General features: G+C 41.2%; 1 protein-coding gene across 1 annotated transcript in view; it reads left to right on the top strand.

Moving 5' to 3' along the window:
• DSCAM (DS cell adhesion molecule) overlaps window positions 1-21,294 on the top strand; it is a 446,151-nt gene that overhangs the window by 266,038 nt on the left and 158,819 nt on the right. Inside the window, exons 6-9 of the mRNA XM_053969848.1 lie at window positions 2,505-2,780; window positions 5,602-5,898; window positions 6,716-6,991; window positions 19,504-19,782. Of these exons, the coding sequence (XP_053825823.1) occupies window positions 2,505-2,780; window positions 5,602-5,898; window positions 6,716-6,991; window positions 19,504-19,782 (1,128 nt within the window). The remainder of the gene's footprint in view (window positions 1-2,504; window positions 2,781-5,601; window positions 5,899-6,715; window positions 6,992-19,503; window positions 19,783-21,294) is intronic.

Below are 21,294 nucleotides of genomic sequence, written 5' to 3'. Positions count from 1 at the left end.
ACCCAGCACTGGATCTCTACAATTTTATAAGTTTAACAAATTAGTATTCTTAACAAATATTGTCCAATTAAAGGGCAGTTGGTTAGGTAATTTTTGGAGTAGGTCCAGGGTTTCTTTGCTCCACTTCTTGTTATGTCTTCTCAGATTCTGGTTGTGAAACAAAATGTTCTTCTTGTAGGTCCTCTACCTGAAAATAGGACAAAACAGTATTTCAGGAATGTGTTAGAAGGGTAGCTTATTGCTCTAAGATTTGAGAGAAAGGGTGGGAAAAATACTAGGAGCTACATAACTCCGTGATAATATTCTTCAGAGCTGCAAATATATGAAAAATTCATAAAAGCAAAACTGTTTAAGCATCAGTATCAAGTTGTTATCTTACCTTGCTGTTCTTTCTGGTTCCTTAATTTATCCTAGCAATGATTAAAGTCCTCAAAGTTGTGGAACGACACAAAGCAGGCTCTGTGGAGATGAGTTAGTTGGCCAATTGAGCGATCAGAAGTGCAAATGGATGCAATTTCCAGTGTAGCTCTATAATTTATCACATGGAGGATATGTAATTTAGAAGCATGAATTGGGTGCTGGAAAAGAAATTGCAAATGTTCTCATAAATAAAGCTGCCAAACCCTCATTGCCATGACTCATGGTGCTCAGTAATATTGAATACTCATACTTCCCCTCAGTCGAGTATTCATGTGTGAATATTCTGAATGTTTCACAAATTCTACAAAGATAATTGTTACTTCAGGAGCACCACACTGGAAAAGTGTTATGCTGCTACTGTTTAAAAAAACACAGAATTATTTCCTGGAATAGAAATAATGCTCTGTGAACTAACATTTCCACCTAGACAGCATGACTAGCAAACTGAAAAGGAAGAAGTTTTTGAGAAGTTCAGGCCATAAAAATATCTGCACAAATAATTGCACATAATGTTTTTGGGCAAAATAAAACTGAGGTGAAAAATCTGCCATTCACAAGTTATAACTGAGGAGCTTTGTTTCTAAAAGTATTCATCAAAATACTCATAAAAAAAGAGTTGAATTCCATCTGTCTTGTATGACGCAAAGTCCAAACTTGCAGGGACATGATGTAATTGTAGTGTTGATGATACCCAAAGCATCCCCAGTGCCTGGTGATGTGTTTTTCCTAATGACTCAGACAGACAGTGGAAATTCTCTGGATCAGGCTGGCAGGAAGTAAAAGCTGGCCAAAGAAATTTTACCCTCCTCTGCAATGGAAGATGTGGCTCACTTGCATCATCATGGCTCTGGGATATTAGTGATGCTCTTGAGTGTGACTACTCTGTTTAATGGATTGTTGCCAGTTTTTTGCTTTTGTAGTGTTTTTATAGGAAACAGAGATATTCAGTGACTTTTAACATGCATCTGAGCACAGATAATTATTGCTTTGGACCTTTGTCTGTAATCCAGAATGTCTGAGGCCACTGTGTGGTTTTTTTTCCAGACCTATGTTCCTGAATAACCACTATGGATTTATTCCAACCTTGATGTTATAAAATATTTAATCAAGTGAACAAGTTCCTTTTCTTTTTTAAGTGTGTTTGTGCACATGTGTGTGTGTGCAAACTGCTAAAAGAAAAAATAGGATGGTCTTTATTTTGTGTCAGAGATAGTATCAGTGGTGATAGCAATCCCTTATCTTTATAAGAAAATCAAACCAATTTATACAAGGCATGGGATGAAATCTGTGTTCTGCAGTGCTGATAAATCCTAAGTAGCAGGATAAAGATTGTTTTCCTTGCATTTGCATTTATGACTTTTCTTCAGTACTGTTCATCCTCTTTTTTTGCCATGTAAAATTTGTATCCTCCTGTCCCATTGTTTCTTTAGGCTGATTTGAAAATATTGTAATCCTCTCACATCAAAGCAGAAAATCTGGTGAGCCCACACACTAAAACACTTCCATGTGGACATATCAGATGGATATCCATGGGTGTACCTACATTAACATCTTCCACTCTTGAAAGCTAATCTTGTAATTGGCATTTATTACACTTGTTCACATCAGGGAGTAGTTTGGGAAAGTGTAAGTTTGGTTCCTTTTGCCAGAAATTAAACCAGAAAATGAGTTTAAGGAATGCACTTAATGCACAAGATTCAAATGTCCACACTGAACTAATGTGAAATAACATCCTGCCCTCCCAAAACCTGTGCAGTGCCATGTTAAATGCCTCAGCACTAGTGGTGTTACTTGTAGGTCTGATCCTACTGTTCACCTGGGCATGGGATTACGTGTTGAATTTGTTATCCCTAGATCTATTTTTTTTTTTTTTGTCATGGGTGTTGGTGGCAAAATTTTTTTTTTAGAGCAATAGAGTTATCTGTTATTTGCTTTGGTGTTTTCTTTTAAGAAGGCTACGTCTGTGATTTTCATTGTTCTCCTTAACTGAGAGTTGATTTGTTACTTGCATACAAATGCACATTTATACTGAATACTCTCTCTATTTCCCTTTCTCTCTCCCTTATTTCGACTCAAACCTCCAGAACCGCTAAAAGCCACCATCAGCCCACGCAAAGTCAAAAGCAGCGTCGGTAGCCAAGTGTCCTTGTCCTGCAGCGTGACGGGGACCGAGGACCAGGAGCTGTCCTGGTACCGCAACGGGGAAATCATCAACCCTGGCAACAACGTGCGCATCACCGGCGTCAACCGCGAGAACCTGATCATGGACGGCATGGCCAAGAGCGACGGCGGCGCCTACCAGTGCTTTGTGCGCAAGGACAAGATGTCAGCTCAAGACTACGTCCAGGTGGTGCTGGAAGGTCAGTCGCCACCTGCCTGGCAGTTCTGGTTTCCAAAATTGCACACAAGTCGTCTTTGGTGCTGTTGTTTTAGAGTAGTGATGCCCTTAAAGATCTAGAGATGAAGCAATGTGCTTTTGAGACAATATTCACAGAATCACAGAATCACAGAGTTGGAAGAGACCTTAAGGATAATTGAGTCCAACACAGCCCCAACACCTCAACTCAACCCTGGCACCAAGTGCCTCATCCAGGCTTTGTTAAACACACCCAGGGATGGTGACTCCACCACCTCCCCGGGCAGCCATTCCAGACCTTTATCACTCTTTCTGTGAAAAACTTTTTCCTAATATCCAACCTAAATTTCACTTGACAGAGCTTAAGACTGTGTCCTCTGGTTCTGTCAGTGCTGCCTGGAGAAAGAGACCAACCCCACCTGGCTACAACCACCTTTCAGGGGGTTGTAGAGAGTGATAAGGTCACCCCTGAGTCTTCTTTTCTCCAGGCTGAACAACCCCAGCTCCCTCAGTTGTTCCTCACAGGGCTTGTGTTCCAAGCTCTTCACCAGCCTCGTTGCCCTCCTCTGGATGTGTTCAAGCGTCTCAACGTCCTTCCCAAACTGAGGGGCCCAGAAATGGACACAGTATTGGTATAGGAGGTAATCTATAATAAAAATAGGAAGGTAACAGGACCTGGTCTTTAATTGGAGGCCTCCAGGGGCAGATATGGAAAAATACCCACCCCACACAGGGTGAATACAGTTTTATAAGTTCAGCAAATCAGCATAATTGACAGGAATTCCCAGTTAGAACCTCAAGTAATGAGGTAATTCTCCCCCTTGGTTCCACCTCTTCTGGAGGCCCCCTTTCTTGCTACTAGCTGTACTTTGTTTATGAGAAAGTGTCATGGGAGGGTAGCTCATCCTTGGTTCCCAGGAAAAAGCAAGATAGGACTGGGGCCTTTGGGAATGTGTTTTGTCTTTCTGTCTGTCAGGGTAGGAAAAGTACTGGAGTGAGCTAGGAACTCTGCAACTATACAATAATGGTCTACAGAGTTATGAATATGTATGAAGAACATATAAAAGCAAAAATCATTTTGGCATCAGTGGAGTTTACGAAAAAGAGGGTACTCATGAAATGTCCATGGGGTTTATTGTGCCCTATTCATAGGAGAATGGAAAAATCAATTTGAAAAAAAAAAAAAAAATCCTTCCCAAGCAGGTCTCTGTTAAAAATCCAAACATTGCTTTTCTGGTTGGGTATATTGGCTGACGGCTTGGAGATAATCTTAAAGAACTGATACAATGTTCTACATGATAATCAAGTGAGGAAAGTCATCAATTTGCACAGAGGAATCTCTCTAATGAGGCTGTGGTGCAGGCATGGCATGGACACTATTTTTAGAGTCTCTGTAGAAGAAGAAGAGATTACCTGCCTGGACCGAGTTACCTCGGCAACCATCTCCCGTGACTAGGAAAGCCTAAAGAGCATATTGATAATCTATCATGGTGTCGGGAGAGTGCAGGTTATCAGAGAGCAACAGCAGGGAAGATTTCAAAGACACTCAGGTCTCACTGGGAAAATAATGTCTGCTTTCATCTCAAAAAAAAGCCTGTCACTTGAATTTAAAAAAGGGGGGAAAAAAGAGGAGGAGGGGTGGCAGAGGTACATAGTGTGCATGCTCACAGATTTATTGGTCCTGTGTCAGCTCCCTTTCAGGATAAAAAGCTTTTTTCTTTGTGTTGCTGCTGTTCTGTTTTCTGAGGGGTGACAGTATCCAGTACACCACAAAGGAAAGGGAGAGAGTCAGGAATGAAAATAAATAAATAAATTAGAAACTTTGTCACATAACCAATAGGACAGAAATGAAAGAGAGAGGAAGCAGAGGGAAAAAAATGAAATCAAATAAAATTAAATGCTCTTTCAGGGATGCTGAGGCCTTTCAACATTCTGAGAATGCTAGTGCTTATCTTTTTACCATGTGGCAAGCAAGGGAATTTTGCAGCCCTGTTTTTAAAGTAACATTTTCAAAGGAAAACAAACACACAGTGCATAACCACAGAAAGGTCTTCCTAACAAATACCAGGGTGTCAGCACTCCCAAATGTCACCCCACTGAACTCTCTGGAGAGGTGGGTATTTAATCCTGCTCCGTGCTTACAAAGTTTCTGTGCCCACCCATTTTCTTTATTCATTTCCCTGGTACAGGCAGAGTATTTTGGGAGATAGTTCACAAGATAAAGTGTTTGAACGCTCTCATTCAGAGAAATATTTATCTGTAGCACAAAATGACCGCTGACAGAAATTGGCATCACTGCTGTTACTGGCAATCTGTATTCAGAAAAGCTTCATTTAATACTTTCTTAAATGGGGCATTGCATGTCAGGACTAAACTGCTGTGTGAAATCAGCCTATGCAAGTTGTGCCTGGCTCTTGGCAAGAGGATGCATCCTTAACTTCCCAAGGAGATAAAATCTACCAGGAGAAGAGAATCTCCAAATGCATTGAGGTTTTGCTCTATGTCTTTTATAATGAACTCCATATGGTTTTAAAACTTTTCTGCAGGAACAGAGCAGTTCATAGACATGCCTGATCCTATTCAAGAGTTTTTCCTTCAGCAAAGCCACTACCAGGTTTCCCAGAAGATGTAGAAGCAAAAGGTCATTTAAGTCCTCTATTGGCAGAATTTATTTTCCACCCTCAATAACTAGGGTTACAGCCTGAAAAATCATTGCTTGTGTTGCTTCTAAAAAAAATCTTGGTTCATGGGATATGCTGCAGGGTAGAAGGGACAAACCTTACACCATGTAAGCATTGTTTTCCTGCTTTTCTCTCCCTTGGCAGATGGAACTCCCAAAATCATCTCTGCCTTCAGCGAGAAAGTGGTGAGCCCAGGAGAGCCAGTGTCCCTGATGTGCAACGTGAAGGGGACTCCCCTGCCCACGATCACCTGGACACTGGACGAGGATCCCATCGTGAAGGACGGCAGCCACCGGATCAGCCAGATCATCACGTCCGAGGGCAACGTGGTCAGTTACCTGAACATCTCCAACACCCAGGTCCGCGACGGGGGCGTTTATCGCTGCACTGCCAACAACTCTGCGGGAGTCGTCCTGTACCAGGCTCGAATAAACGTAAGAGGTGCTTGTCAAATCAGCTCCTCAAAAAAAAACACACATAACTCATTGTAGTGGAGAAGAAGATTGTTGCATGTGATGAGATTTTGGAATGCCAAAAAACGACTTACTGTTTTCGTCCTCTCCTTTTCTACCCCTGCTCTCTTTTCCCACCCTGCCTCTCCAGCCCCATCTAGAAAATGTATGGTATGGTTAAATGTTGGAAGAACCCTTTGGCTTGTGTCCTTTAATCTATTTTTCCTATACTCATCTCTACTAGTTCACAGTCTCTTTGTTTTAGTCCTGCTGTGCATGTTTTGTTTTCCTTTTCCTTTCCTCCTTTACTTGTCCAACATCCATTGTAATTATTCATTTATACAGAACTTTAGCTTGAATTTCTGACTCTACATGGCATAATACCCAGTCTTATGGGTATATATATACTTTATATAGATAGCAAATAAAAAAGCTAATTGTTTCAGTGTTCTTATGTGTAACAGGAGTCTAGCTCCATATCAGTGTTGGTATTTCACATTAATTAAATCACACTCAGCCTTTTAATTTGTAATACAGCAAAGATTTTATCAGGCAAGTATTGGATAACACAAATATATACCTCCACATAATTAGCATGGATGCTGCAGGGTAAGGAAAAAGTAGAGCATACAAAGATTAGGGAAACTGCTTAAGTAGCTCTTAAAAGTAAAAATCTGTCAAATGCAAAGAAGTGCGGCGCGAGCCGCATCCGTTAACATCTGTATATCCAGAAATAATTGCACACATTCCCTCGAGCAAATGTGCCTTTAAATTGTCTTCAAGAGCTCCTTTCCTTGCCTTGGCAGGGCCAGCGAGCATTCGGCCCATGAAGAACATCACGGCCATCGCTGGGAGGGACACCTACATCCACTGCAGGGTCATCGGGTACCCCTACTACTCCATCAAGTGGTACAAGAACTCCAACCTGCTGCCCTTCAACCATCGCCAAGTGGCGTTCGAGAACAACGGCACGCTGAAGCTCTCGGACGTGCAGAAGGAGGTGGACGAGGGCGAGTACACCTGCAATGTCCTGGTCCAGCCCCAGCTGTCCACCAGCCAGAGCGTGCACGTGACAGTGAAAGGTGAGGACAGCTGGGAAGAGCAGAGCCCGGCTAATTGCCGGGTCCTTGGTGGAATTGCGCACGTAGGATTGTCCTGGCAGGCGGATAATGAACGATTTGAGGAGGTTAATCCAGATTTGTGTTTATTTTTAATGATGACACAGAGCTAATCAGTCATTGTGTCTTGTTCTCTCCTGACTTTTACCCTCCTTGGCTCAGCTGGTCCTTGTTGTTGTTGCCTCTGAGTGGGGGCCTTGCAGCTCAAGTTTGCTATGAGCACTTTTCACTACTACTAAATCAGGAAATTAATGGTTTGCCACACACGTTTCACTGGTGACTGTTTCTCTACTGGACAACAAAGTTCCAATTTTCATTAGCCAGTGACTTTCTGGCTTTTAAAGCATGAGATGAGAATTTTAATGTCTGTACTTTTGCCACTAAGCAGAGACAGGAACTAAAAGCATTAACCTTGCTTTCCTCTTATTAAGTGATTATCTGAGTGCTCTTCATGCTTAGAAAGATAACACTGTAAATAAATGTGACTTGAAATTCTAATAGGATGCTTCAAATCTATTCAAACAGTCCAAAACAAGGATGTTCAGATGGCCCTGAAAGGCTTCAGAAAGGGACTAAGAATAGGAATTTTTTACCATTGTATCCTGACTGTTCTGACATTGGCAATGTTCAGACCTATTCATGAGGATACAAAAGACAGAAAACCTGATTGCACTGAGCAATGGGGCCACTAAATACTGCACTTTATGTGAGCTGCAGGAAGAATTGGGGCATAATTTCACTGTTCCTGAAGTTATTAGAAATTTTTCCTGGGCTGTTTTTTTTTTTTTTTTGTGTGGGTTTTTTGTGGGTTTTTTTTGGTTTTTTTTTTTTTTTTTGGTTTGTTTTGGTTTGTTTTGTTTTTGTTTTGAGGCAGAGGAGAGGAAGGAAGGAGGTTGAATCTTGTATCCATTTTCAGATAAGATGCAGAAAACAGTACGGTAAAATTACTTTGTTACAGGCATCTCAACATCCTTCTGCTCTGTTAGTTTTGCCCTTAGCACTCTGGAGTGATGCAATTGCTATTTTTTTCCAAGAGTTTAGGGATTAGCTTTAAGCCATGAGCAATTTGGACTCTGAAAGGCGTGACATCTCCCACACCTGAGACCATCAGGGGCACTGGTCACAAGCTGTGGCATAAAAAGCCAACGTCACCTTTTGCTTTCATGTGTGTTGGGCTTTGCTTGACATTACAATGGTATCACAGATCTGTTGATAGAGTTTAGGAGCTGAATGAAAAATCAGTCACTGTGTTGCAGCTGCACTAAGAGGCCACCATGGAAATTCTGGTGGAGAAAAGCTGCCTCTTAAGTGATACCATTTTTCAAATGACTGTCAAAATGAATGTAGCCAGACAAAACAAATCCAGCAGTCACGGGCATTGAGATCAAAACAATACCAGTCACTGAGAACACTAACTGGTATCTCAGGTGAAATACTGCTTTTTCTTCAATTAGGTTACAGTTTCCAACTTGACAGTTCCTCCCCCAGAAAGCAGATTGCCAACTCTAGCAATTTGGATTGAGCTGTAACTTTTGTCAATGATTTTACTTCCTTGATTTTACTTCCTCACTAGACCAGGTTGCTCCAAGCCTTGAAAAGATATTGTAATTTGAAAATAAGGTTAATAGCCTGACTTCATCTACAGAGCCCAAAATGTCACAGGTGAGGTTTTTAGGTCAGACCTGAACAGTTCTCAATGTTCTGCTGTTGTAGCCTGAGGTCAGCAGTGCCACAGCAGATTTTATCTAACATGCTGGTGGGGAGTCAAAAGTGGCCTGATGCTTTAAAATATTATTAATGTGTGTGTGTCTGTTGCCTTTTCATTTTGTAGATTCCATACCTAATGGGATGAGTTTTTAAGCACTTCTATTTGATACCAAAAAAATACAAAATATGGCCCAGCTTGCATACTGGAGGTTAAAAGTACTCTGAAATATGACATTGTAAGGGGAGTTAAAATCAATGCTCAAATACCCTTATTTACAGTTCAGCTTCTCCTACCATCAGGATAATTATTTTTTTCCAGAGAAACAGAGGGGGAATTATTGTTCATCCTCAATACGACAAGTCCTTTGCTTTGCTCTCAGTTCTGATACAACCTTTGTGGGTGACCTCAAACCATTCACCTGAAGGTGACTCAGAATAGATGACACTGAACGAGCTGCTACTTAGTGTTTTTTTTTTTTCCTGTCCATGTTCTGAGGACATAATTATTAATTTCCTCATGAGTTTTATCATCTCTGTGGTATCAGAATGTTTCAGAAACAATGTGTTCATTTTCAAAAGCCACCTGAGTCACCAGGAAAAATGGTAATAAGGCACAAACTGAACTCAAAAATATCCACAGATTTTTTTTGTATATTCAATTTCAGAAGCTTACAGCTTAATTTTTCCAGTTCACCTGTAGCATTTATATGTTCAAAGCTCTGCTCCCATTGAAATGAAGTTGCTACTGAGAGTTCTGTTTCCTCCTTCAGAGCAGTCACATCACCCAGCTTAGCAACCCCCTGGAAAAGACAGATTTAAGTAATTTAATTAGCTTTATCTGACAGATCTGTGGCAAAGGTAAATGCAGAATTTGGCTCTATTGGGGCAGCATTTACTTGCATTAGGCAAACAACTGGTTTTTAGAGCTGGCAGCTCTCTGCCACATTTACTTTCCACTTTCCAAATCCTCCAGCATGTGAAGCCTCCTGGTTCTGGCTTGGATGAAGACTTGCTTAAAGTAGCATTTAAATAAAAACATACAACACCATGAGCGTGCCATCAAATACAAGAGTGCTGTCCACTCTGCAGAATATTTTGACATTCGCAAACATCCAAAAGAAAGTGAAATCATCCTTCAGAAATCATGATAAGGTCACAGATAGGAGAACAGAATATTTCTTGACAATAATTTTAAATTAACTCCTGGCTGCCAGAGAACCTGAGAGGGGCTTTCAGATCCTTGCTGTGTATCCTCCCACCTGGAAGGCTCTGGGAAAGCCAAAAACTTGGGAGCTGGGCCCTTCTGTGCTATTTGACCTTAGATCCTCTGTTTCTTTGCCCTGCTGATCAGAAGAACCAATGAAACACCACATGAAATCCATTGTGCCATTTTTTAGGAATAATTGCTGCCCTCGTCTGCATAGCCACCAATGCCAGGGGGTCTACAGGCTCCAAATAAACCTGTCCCACAGAAATGTGGCATTCCTGCCCTGCCCTCTCCCCCAGGCTCTTGCCTTCCCCTTGTCTCTCCCAAAATCTGGATTTGGAAGGCAGCAGTCTCCTGAGCTGGCTGCTGGGAGCTGAGTGCAAGAGCTGGCAGGAGAAGGTGCAGGTTTCTGCTTGGCAGATTTAATTCCCATGGAACCGTGCCTGAGTTCTAACAGGGCCTTTTGGAAATCAAGCCAACTTGGCTTTTGTTTTTTTTTTTAATTTTTTATTTAGACAAATGATTTGGCCAGTTCTTAGTTCTGACAGAAAGCCATGCAAAATACCCACCCTGTAATGCACAAGTAACAGAGGAAGACTACAACTGTACTTCCATAATTAATTTCTGTATTCCATACCTGCTGACCACTCACCTTTGCAACTGTAATAAAACCTCTTCAGCATGTTTTGCTTTGGACAATGTTAGGTGTAATTTTTTTTTTTTTTTTTTTTTTTTTTTTTGTAAAGTAAACTGAACCCCCTTTCCCCTGCCTCCTGCAAAGTGGGAACAGCAGTTACTGCCAGCATCAGAAGTAATTGAGATTAGCCTTGCTAAGGATACTGCACACATCCTTGCCAAGAACAGAATTATTCTTAGCAGCACCAGTTTGTTGCTCTGTGTTCAGCCCAGCTCTTGTGGTTTGCCAGAGGGGTTTGTACACATTTGCCAAAGGCAGAGAACTGTTGGAATCAGAGATCCTAAAGAGAAGAATATTCTGTAGAAGATGCAGATTTTCTGTTCATTCCTTCTCAGAATGATCTGTCCTCCTCAGTTTTATCGAGCTCCTCCTTTCCCAAGTTCTGGCTCTTCTCCTCTGGCTTCCAAAATCAATCTGAACTCAAAGTGTTTATCATTTCACCTCTCATTTCCACACTGCCTTGTTCTCAAGATTCAAAACTACCCTTTCTTTTGGATCCCCCAGCCTTTTCCCCAGCCTCCAATTCCAGCCCTCTTTGCCATCCTTCAGGTTCAAGCCCTGGAGTGATAAATCTGCCCTGATTTCTGAAATCTCACCAGACTGACTCAGCCACTGAAAGGTGGTGCTGGGATGTGCTCAGTGCTGCTTGGACTCTGTCACTGTAAAATATCCTCTCCACGTCTGATCATGTGGAGGTTTTATTTATTTATTGACTTGGTTTTGCTCAGAATGCAAAATTTGGGCACCTTTGTGATGACTCGTTATAGGTGTAGTAAAAACATCTGAGGCTGGTGCCATCACCTGAATTTGAAATCCATGCTGTTAAATCCATGGGGCAGGTGGGACTTCTCAGGGTCTCACAATACCTTTGTTTTCATTTTTTCTGGTTTTATGGTAGAATTGATATTTACCATGTCTCAGTTTTCCCACTCTCCCACCTTATTCTTGGAAATGGCCGAAGAATTGTAGCTGAAACCTTGCAGCTGAAATGACTCAGCCTGAGGCAGACACCTGGCCTGGAAAACTGCTACCCAAACAAAAGTCAAACTGCAAGCAAATGAAAATAGTGTAATCATGGGAAGTGTTGGCAAACAAAGAAAGAGCTTATATTACCCACCCTATCTCTAATTTTCATATTTCCATTAGAAAAAAAAAAACACATTAAAGTGGAAAGATGTTAAAATAATAATAGCATCATCTCTTTTACAGCATTTTAGTAGATCTCAGAGCTTTTAAGAACAGGAGTGAGTTGTTATCTCCATTTTTTTATTATGCAATTTATAGTAATAGTTTTCCCAGCTACAGTAAAAGCCATCAATAGTAAGTGATGATTTTTTGTCATCAGTCTCATGGGACACATTCTCATGTAAACAGCCTGCTGCTATTCACACTTCTCCAACAGGAATTAATTGAAAAAGAAGACCCTGAGAGAGAAGGGTACAGCATCATTAAAATAAAAAGTGTAGTGTTCAAAAGGACTGTTTCTGATCTTGTCAAGCTTATATATTTCATTGATTTAGAAAGGTTCTTGTACATAAAGCGAGCACCTCACCTGTTGTGAACCACAAAAAGGAATTGTACCAGCCTTGCTTCATGTTAGAATACAAGCAAACCAAACAGGGGCTTCTTCTAAATAGCTTAACGTTTGCAACTCTTTGAATAGATTCTCCTCATCTTTCCTGGGAAGTGTCTGGCTTTCTAGCTTTTTCTAATACCTGAAATACTGTTGGGGAATTTTCATTGCAAATCAGTTCAGGGAGGGCTGGTTTAGGTAGTGAAAAATATGCAGGCACAAAAGGGAAAAAACATCATTGGAAATCTTTGCAGGGTTCTTGGGACTGTGGTGCATTCAATCAATCTGGTAATCTGTGCATGCTTCAGCCTGGAAGTGTGGATTATGGCAAGTGGGAGTTCAGCTTCATGCACAAATCTCAGATCTTACTTGTCCTACTGACTGACTTTGCCAATAGATTGAATCAGAAAAAAAAACTTCTGGCCCTGACGTCTTTCAGCTATTTCTTTCATTATATCACTTTCTGCCTTTTTCCCACTCCTCCACACTATATGGTTTTGGATGCCTTCAAACTTGTCACAACTTCCTTGGGAAGAAATGCTCAGCTCTCTCAAAGTGACTGAAGTTGTCATGTACAGGAATCACACCAGGGCCATGTGGTCAGAGTGGGTGAGAATGTGCCATCGTGCAAAACATCCTGGAAAATGCACTTAGGAATTATTCTCAGGTCACATCATGGGCATGGGGACTAGTTTTGGGGGGCAAGCAGTGGCAGAGCCTGATTTAAGGGAATTTGCACTTTGATAGGGATGTTTCAAGTGTGTCTAACCTGTAGAAATTCCTGAAGATAAGACTGGAACAGGCTGATATTCTTGACAGGTTTGTGTAATTTTTTTTTTTTTTTTTTTTTGCCACTCAGCATACAGGAGCTTAAGGTTAGCTTTGCACCAAAATACCTGATTTACATTCTTTAAAGTCTCACAAGTGTCATCTGGATATGACTTACTTTACACCAGTCCACTTCTAATATAACTACTGTAATGACTTCACCCCGACACTGCAGAAATGGTCACCCAAAAATTTCTGCTGAAGTTGTTTCACCACTACCCCAGTATTCATGACAAGGAATTAGTATACACAAACCTAAAACTTTCCACTTAAATCTAAATTAAAACTCTCTGGATTTGTGCACAGTCTTATATCTTCTCTCTTTCAAACGTAATTTATGTCTGTGATGGATGCATTTATTTGTGAATTATGCAAACAATGTGAAATGAGCCTTTATACTTCAATAAGTGCCTCAGTTAAGGAGTTCAAGATGCTTTGCATCCAATGGATGGGTATATCAAAAACTGGCTCTCTTCTCTCTCTTACAGTGCAGATTTGTTTACTTAAGATTTGTACGAAGGCGTGTTCTTGCTCTTTCTCTGTGTTCATTTTGTCAATTATCTTTTGGCTCCAGTGATTTAGTTGGACTTTTCACACTGATACCTGAGGACAAAGATCACTTTAGATCAGGTAGGGGCTGAACAAGGGCAATATCTCTGGAGCAGGTTCCAAAAGCGAGGCCTTTAATGAGGAAGCAATTTACCAATGAAGCTATCAGCTTGTTGCATGAAAATACTCCCACAGCTGCTGTCCTATCTTCAAATCAAGGTTTTCTCTCTTACAAATAAATAGAAAATGCATCCCCTTGGGCAGGGAGGTGAGCTCACCACCATCCCAGCTTTGCAGGGTGTTTCAGGATGATAAGGGCTTGCACTTTTCCCCTCACAAAGGAGGCTGGAAGGAGAGGGTTCTGTAGATGGATGAGACATGACTTAAAAGCACTTTTGGTTTCTACACAACATTTTAAATGCTCTCTCCTTTTGGAGAAGCTCCCACTATAGCATCAGGAAACCTGTGAGTGTTGGATGGCAGGAAAGGGGAGTGTGGACTGTGATGGCTGTGAAAACCCAAAAATTGCTAGAGCTTGGCTAGGGCTTGTGCAGAGACAAAATAATTTTGGCTTTTTCACTCCCAGTGCACAAAATCTGGGGTCACACGGCTGCCCTAAGAGACTGCATAGCCCGGTGGCTCTGATTTTGCATCATCCATAAATATTCATTGCCAAAAGTATTTTATACTGCAGAAGCAGCCCCTGCAACAGTGCTGTTGCAAGAGAACCCATCAGGGAGCTGTTTAGAATGATAAAGCAGGGGATGATTCTCGCTTTGCTGTGCAGAACACCATGTTCAGCTGGCTGCTGCAGGAAACAGGAGATCTGCAGGATGCTCTGTCTTAGTGAATCATCTCAGCAGCTCCTCCCAGCAAAACTCCTGTGGAACAGAGGGCAAGAAATTAAGGATGTTCCTCTGCTAATGGAGAGCAGCGTGGAAGCCCTCTTTGCCCTCTTTTCCAGCAGTCCCCCCAGAGGAACAGAAGACCTTGCTAGGGCACAAAAACATAATTTAAATCTTCCTGTATTAGCACTAATGAGGCTGGCCCATGATCCTGTTCTTAAATAGACACTTAATTCAAGCTCTCATCAATAAAGCATTCCCAGGACACAGCACTTGGTGGCACGAAGCAGAGATTTTCACTCTTCTGCCCGTTGTGGGTAGAGAAAGAAATATCCCTTCTATGTACACAAGCACAAAGACTATTATATTATATATATATATATATATATATATATATATATATATATATATATAATATATATATATACAACTTATATATAAAATAGCACCACTTCACAAAAAATCAAATGCAAGCTCTGAAATATGGTCAGGCTAAAGCTACGTATAGAGAAGGAAAATATATAAACACACCTTGAAGTATTTTAAACAGATTTTAAATACATCTGTACTACTGTAAATTTTCTCTCTCAAAGTACTATATACCCCTCTTATTTTTTAGTGCTGTTTGGCAATGGTACAGTTTTAGTGTGCAAAAAAACCTCCTCATGTTGGTTAATCAAGCTTGATATTTTCTTCTATCAAGGATATATCACTACTGCAGATATTGACAGAGACAGAAAATTTTATATTTAAGAAATTATTGCCAAATATCATCACAAATTTTTAATATGTGATTTTTTTTGTGGTCATTTCCTTCTTTAAATGAGCAGATAGCTCAGCAAATATCATCTTCAATGAGATGATAGCTCACCAAAAACTTCCTTTGTCAATTTAAACTGGTGAATACCATAGCTGAAAAACATTCTTCAATACTTCAAAGTTTCTACAAGACTATTTACTTTCTTCTAAGTACTGATTTTTAAATTACACATTGGCTTTTAAAATAAGCTCCTCGTCAGGACTGAAAGCTGCTTCAAGTTGAATATACATTATATTTTATGAAGCAGAAATGTTGGCTTCCTCTGTATCTTGAAAACCTGAATAGAAGGATAATGTGCTGCCTAAAAATATTTCAGCCAATTTCTGAAATACTCTGCAGGCTGCTACTTATATTTTAGAGCTGGTGAATGCAGCCTTGCAAATCAGTATTTTCTGAAAAACATTTCAATGTCACCTAATGATCTTTCTCCTTTTTTTCTTCATCGGGGAGATGGAGAGTGAAGATGCATATTATAATCCTTGGGCAATATTTCGTCTGACTTTTGATATCATTTTGTCTGTGAAAGATTGCCTCAAATTTATTACACACTCAGCAGAAAATACAGAAGTAATTTGCCACCCTGTTGTGAATTTTAGCATATTTTTCAGTAATGGTGTCTGAGACAAAAAGAAGGGTTTGTGCAGAAATGTGTTGGGCAGCACAGTAAGGAAATGACTTGGCATTTACACTCATAGTGGGTATTTACACTCATCTAGGGGAAAATTTATGGCAAAACCTTTTGAAAGATACATTCAGGTAATTTCTCATTCCCATTCATATTATGAACTGTTCATCAATAAATGCTAAGAGATTTTTTTTTCTGCTGATATACAAAGAATCTGAGATATCTCATGTGATTGAGTTAGCTGGGCTAAGGCAATTCCAAGAGACTGCAGGTATTTTGCCTCACTTTGTGACAGCAAAAGTCCTCAAGTGAACAGGCAGGTAGTGCTCAAAGTTCAAATAAACACAGTAATTTATATCTAGTTTCTTTTTTTTCTGTGCCTGATCTATCAGGTGTTTAGAATACCAAAGGACACGTTTTAGCAATTAGAGAGTGGGCAGTCAGGAAAAAGTCTTACAGCCTGTGAGAAAAATGGTTGGCAGTGGCACCCTTCCCAAACCCAGACAGTGAGACACTTGGGAAAAGCCAGTGAAGGCCTGAAAGGATTAATTGTGTTGTCCTGATGTCCCTGATGTCACCTCTCTGTGGCAGCTGAGCATGGTCATAACTTCTCCTCATCAAATGGCACCGTGGCTGTGCTGGAAACTGTGGAGTTAATACCAAATTTGTGTTTGTCAACCTCTTGCACCGTGAGGTGAATCTGCACATTTGAACATGGCTTTGAACAAGGCCTTAGTCCTTTGGCGGGCCTGGAGTCATGGAATTATAAATCACAGAATGGCTTGGGCTGGAAGGGACCATAAAGATCACCCAGTGCCACCCCTGCCATGGCAGGGACACCTTCCACTGTGCCAGGCTGCTCCAAGCCCCAGTGTCCAACCTGGCCTTGGGCACTGCCAGGGATCCAGGGGCAGCCACAGCTGCTCTGGGCACCCTGTGCCAGGGCCTGCCCACCCTCACAGGGAAGGATTTCTTCTTTATATCTACTCTAGATAGATAACTTTCTTCCTTATATCTACTCTACCTTATATCTACTTTCTATCCCACTCTCCCTGGGAGCCATTCCCTGTGTCCTGTCCCTGCATCCCCTGGAAATTGTCTCTCTCCAGCTTTCCTGGGGCTCCTTCAGGCCCTGCAAGGCCACCCTGAGCTCAGCCCAAAGCTTCTCCTGTGCAGGTGAACAATGCCAGCTGTGCCAGCCTTTCCTCCCAGCAGAGCTGCTCCAGCCCTCTGCTCATCCTGGAGCCTCCTCTGGGCTCTCTGCAGCAGCTCCAGCTCCTCCCTGGGCTGGGACAGGGCTGGGGCAGCTCTGCAGGTGGGCTCTCACCTGAGGGGACAGAGGGACAGAATCCCCTCCTGCTGGCCATGCTTGATGAATTTTCTTACTCCTAATGGAAGACCCAACATATGGATCAAAGGAAGTGCCCGGAGCTGACTCAGTGGTCACCAACACTTGTCCCTGCATTCCAGAAATAGGACACTGGCAGAGGAGGAAAAATGCTGCTGGGGAAGTTCATGGGCACACACTGCAACCACTTGTGAGATTTTTTTTTTTTCTGCTTCAACTCTGGGGAAAGCACAACCTTAGAATTTCTGAAGGGAAAAAGGACAAAAGAAATACAATTAGACAAAGCCACCAACTCCATTTTCTTCTGGAGTTCAAACATATCGATCACTATAAATGTTCTGCTCTGGCTATCCTTCCATCTTTCCTGTTCAAATGTAGCACAGATTATGTGTAAGTGATCTCTCAGGCAATAGGAAAATGCACTTCTATATCTGAGGTACATAACCTCTAGGAACCTTCTCTTTTGATAAATTAGGATTTGAGTACTGCTTGCAAAGTTGGTTGTGCAGCCCTTTCAGGAGTGATTGATAAAAACCTGTCTGAGATAAATGCCCTGGTTGTTTGAATGCTCCCCTGAGAAGGGCAAAAGATTTTGAGTGCTTCATCTGGACAAGTATTTGCCTCTCAATTTACCAATTTTTTAGTAAACATTCCAACCACAACCCAAAGAAAACATGGCAGCTCCATTATTTTTTCTGTGTTAATGTAATCTGACTGTTTCACTAGTTTTTATTAAAAATAGCTGAAAACCAAATTATTTTAAGAACTAGGATTCTTTACTTTGGTAGAAAATATGGTAATTTCTTTCAGGTTTTTTGTTTCAGACAGAGAATAATACAGTAAAAAAGAAAAGGAAATTAAAAAATATTTTTCAGGCCAAATATGCTTAGCAGGAATTAAATCCCAACTTGAACACTCGAGCCTTGTACCATCCCTCTAATTAGAAATCAGTTTTGCCTTAATTTGCTGTCCTACAAGTGTCGCTATTGGACACAAAATGAGTACACAGAAGCTTGGTAAGTTCAAAAGAGAAAAAGAGCCAGTTTTATTCAAACATCTGGTATTTATAGAATTCCAAAGGTGACCCTGGATTGGAGGATGGAATTACCACCTCTCCAACCACACTGGTCCAAAGATCAATCAATCATTTCTCTCCACCCACAGAGAAATGTGCAAACTCTTCTATTTGTACATGAAATTGTGTGGGAACTATGACTCTCAAATATGTAAACATTATCAGAAGGCTAAAGAAGTTTTATGAGAACTTTAAAACATCCAAAAAAACTATAAAAGAAAACTTCACACTTTTAAAAATCAGGACAACATACAAGTACTGTATTCCCTTTCCTGCAATCTTAGTGAGAATTGTGACTTGAAACATTAAGAAATAAGTGAGAGAGGCACTTAAGGAAGCAAAGCTGGAGCCTCTTCAGGTCTATTCCATGACCTTTAAGCAAAGCTCTTGAACCAGACCTTGAAAGCTGCTGAGCTCTTCCTGGCAATGTCACTGCTGGCAGCCCTGGAGAGGCTCAAGCTGGCGGTGCTGTGATTTCTGGAAGAGCTGCTTGATCCTTTTGGTAGGGGTCTGGCAGTGAGGTCAAGTGTCTCTAGAAGCCAGGACATCCCCTGCTTGTCATCTCTGCTTATGCACTGGGTGGCCAAGAAATGAGAAGGTGTATTCAAAAATGTGATTTTTTTTCCTGCTAAACAATGCTTTGTGGCTGTCAGAGGTGTAGATTCTGCACATCTTGATGCCTTTTTGGGGCTACCTAATAACAGAGGACAGACAAAATTAGGGAATAAAAAGCAGTTCTATTTATTGAAGGGCCTTCAGGTACATTTAGGGCAGATGAAGCCTCTCCAAGGGCTACACCCAAAATGGATGATGGGTCACGGGTTTTCACACTTTTAAAAGTTTGGGACATTTGAATACTGGGGGTTAATCTTCCAATTACAGCTTCAGGTAATGAAGTAATTTATCCCAAATTTGGTTCCTCCAACTCACTTTTGTTTAAATCTCTCAAGGTCTGAGACAGTGAGGTGTCCTTGATCCCCAGAACTAGAGAGGAATTGTGTCTGACCAAACTGGGAAAGCAGTAGCTAGGACTGTATATGGAGTTTAGAGCTATACACTGAAGAATTGCAGGATTACAAATATATGAAAAAACATAAAAGCTAAAATCCTAAGCCACTAATCCCACGCTGCACATCTGCCCCATTATTTCCATAAACAAAGCCGTGGCTTTAACAGCTCCCTCTTTCCCTCTCTCCTTCCAGTCCCACCTTTCATCCAACCTTTCGAGTTCCCTCGCTTCTCCATCGGGCAGAGGGTCTTCATCCCCTGCGTGGTGGTCTCGGGGGACCTGCCCATCACCATCACCTGGCAGAAGGACGGCCGGCCCATCCCCGCCAGCCTGGGCGTCACCATCGACAACATCGACTTCACCAGCTCCCTGAGGATCTCCAACCTCTCCCTGATGCACAACGGGAACTACACCTGCATAGCCAGGAACGACGCAGCAGCCGTGGAGCACCAAAGCCAATTAATCGTCAGGGGTAAGGAGGTGTAATTACTTTGAAAGGCGCCCATGAAGCGGGAATCATCAGTATTTTGTGGTGACACCTGTTTGATGGGAAGTGTGAAAAAGAGGGGTGTGGGAATCAGTCAAATAGAAACTTCCACAGACACGGAAAGGTTTGATTTGCAGCCTTGGGAGAAGCTTGGATTGATGTAAAAATATAATACACAGACATTAAGCAGAAAAAAATCATAAACTTGTGTTTCTATAGCTGTAAATAAGAACATGCCTTAAGTAAGTGAGAAACTGTAGTGATAAGATGGTGAAGGGTTTGTAATGTAGGGGTGTGGTTGTATGGAGTGAGCTAAGAGTTTAGAAGTTATAACAGAAGCATTTGTGTGCATGTGAGACAGAAGCCATTTGGACAAAAGTATCCAAAGTGCAGTAGAAGTGAGTAAAGGTGATAGGTTAGAAAAACAAAATAAGCCATGTGGTAACTGTCTGTTGGGTTAGAAAGTTCTATATTGCCTTGTAACAAAGAACTTATGACTACTCTTGAGCTATGGCTGACTGGTTGCCCCTCTAAAATCTCACAGCCTCTGAGACTGATGTTTACCTGAGCAATAAATCGTTCTTAGCCTGAAAATAGTCCCATCCCTTCATTAAAAGCAGTGACAAGGATAGAGGGGAATATGGTAATCCCTTTCTCTGTGGCAGAGAGCACAGAGAGCAATGAGGCACAGAAAGTAATGTGGTCTTTTCCTATCTAAAGTCTTGAAACGAATGAAAAACCCTGGAGCGTATGGGATGGGTGGGGGAGCCTCAGGCGTGACTTCCTGGGAAATTCTGTCATTGGGATGAAACCTTTAAAATGGTAGCAAAGTATTCTGTGCTAGTGTTTTAGTCTGATTATATCCATTTTTTATTTAGACCACTCTCTCCTACAGCATTATGTCAGTAAAAAAGCAGAACATTGATGCTGACTTCATGGGGAAAGGACTCTCTGCTGTGACATTGTTTTCCTGGTTTATTATGCAATTAGCAGGATTCATGCCCTCATGATGATTTCACAACATTTTGCCTTGAAATAGATGTGAATATACATTCAGTAAGCAAACATTTAATGTGGGAAAAAACCTTTCTAGTCAAACCTTAGCCAAATTATCTAGAGATTATTCCTTGTGACGTATTTTCAAACTTACTGTGCACAACTTCAACAAAAGTTGAAGTTCATATTGCTTCCTTTTCCTTCCAGGAGTTTTTCAAAGTGTTTCAAATTTTTATTTTAAAAAACTCAGTTAGACCCTTCCCTCTCCAACACCTCTTTCTTGCTACCAAGCCACTGGGCTTCTCAGAGAAAGAATAATCATTCAAGGAACCTCACTAATTTCCACCTGCTGCACATCGCTACATTTTATATTCCCTCCTATATGTTTGCCAAGATAAACCTTAAAATCTTAATGGAGCCTTTGCAAATTTTCCCAGGGTTTATTCCCACCCAAAATCTGAAGAACTCTTTTAAGCCAAATGTACCCAGTGTCCTAATGCT

The sequence above is a fragment of the Vidua macroura genome, chromosome 2, assembly GCF_024509145.1.
Source record: "Vidua macroura isolate BioBank_ID:100142 chromosome 2, ASM2450914v1, whole genome shotgun sequence".
Classification (NCBI taxonomy): Eukaryota; Metazoa; Chordata; class Aves; order Passeriformes; family Viduidae; genus Vidua; species Vidua macroura.
This window is presented reverse-complemented; position numbering and strand designations above follow the sequence as displayed.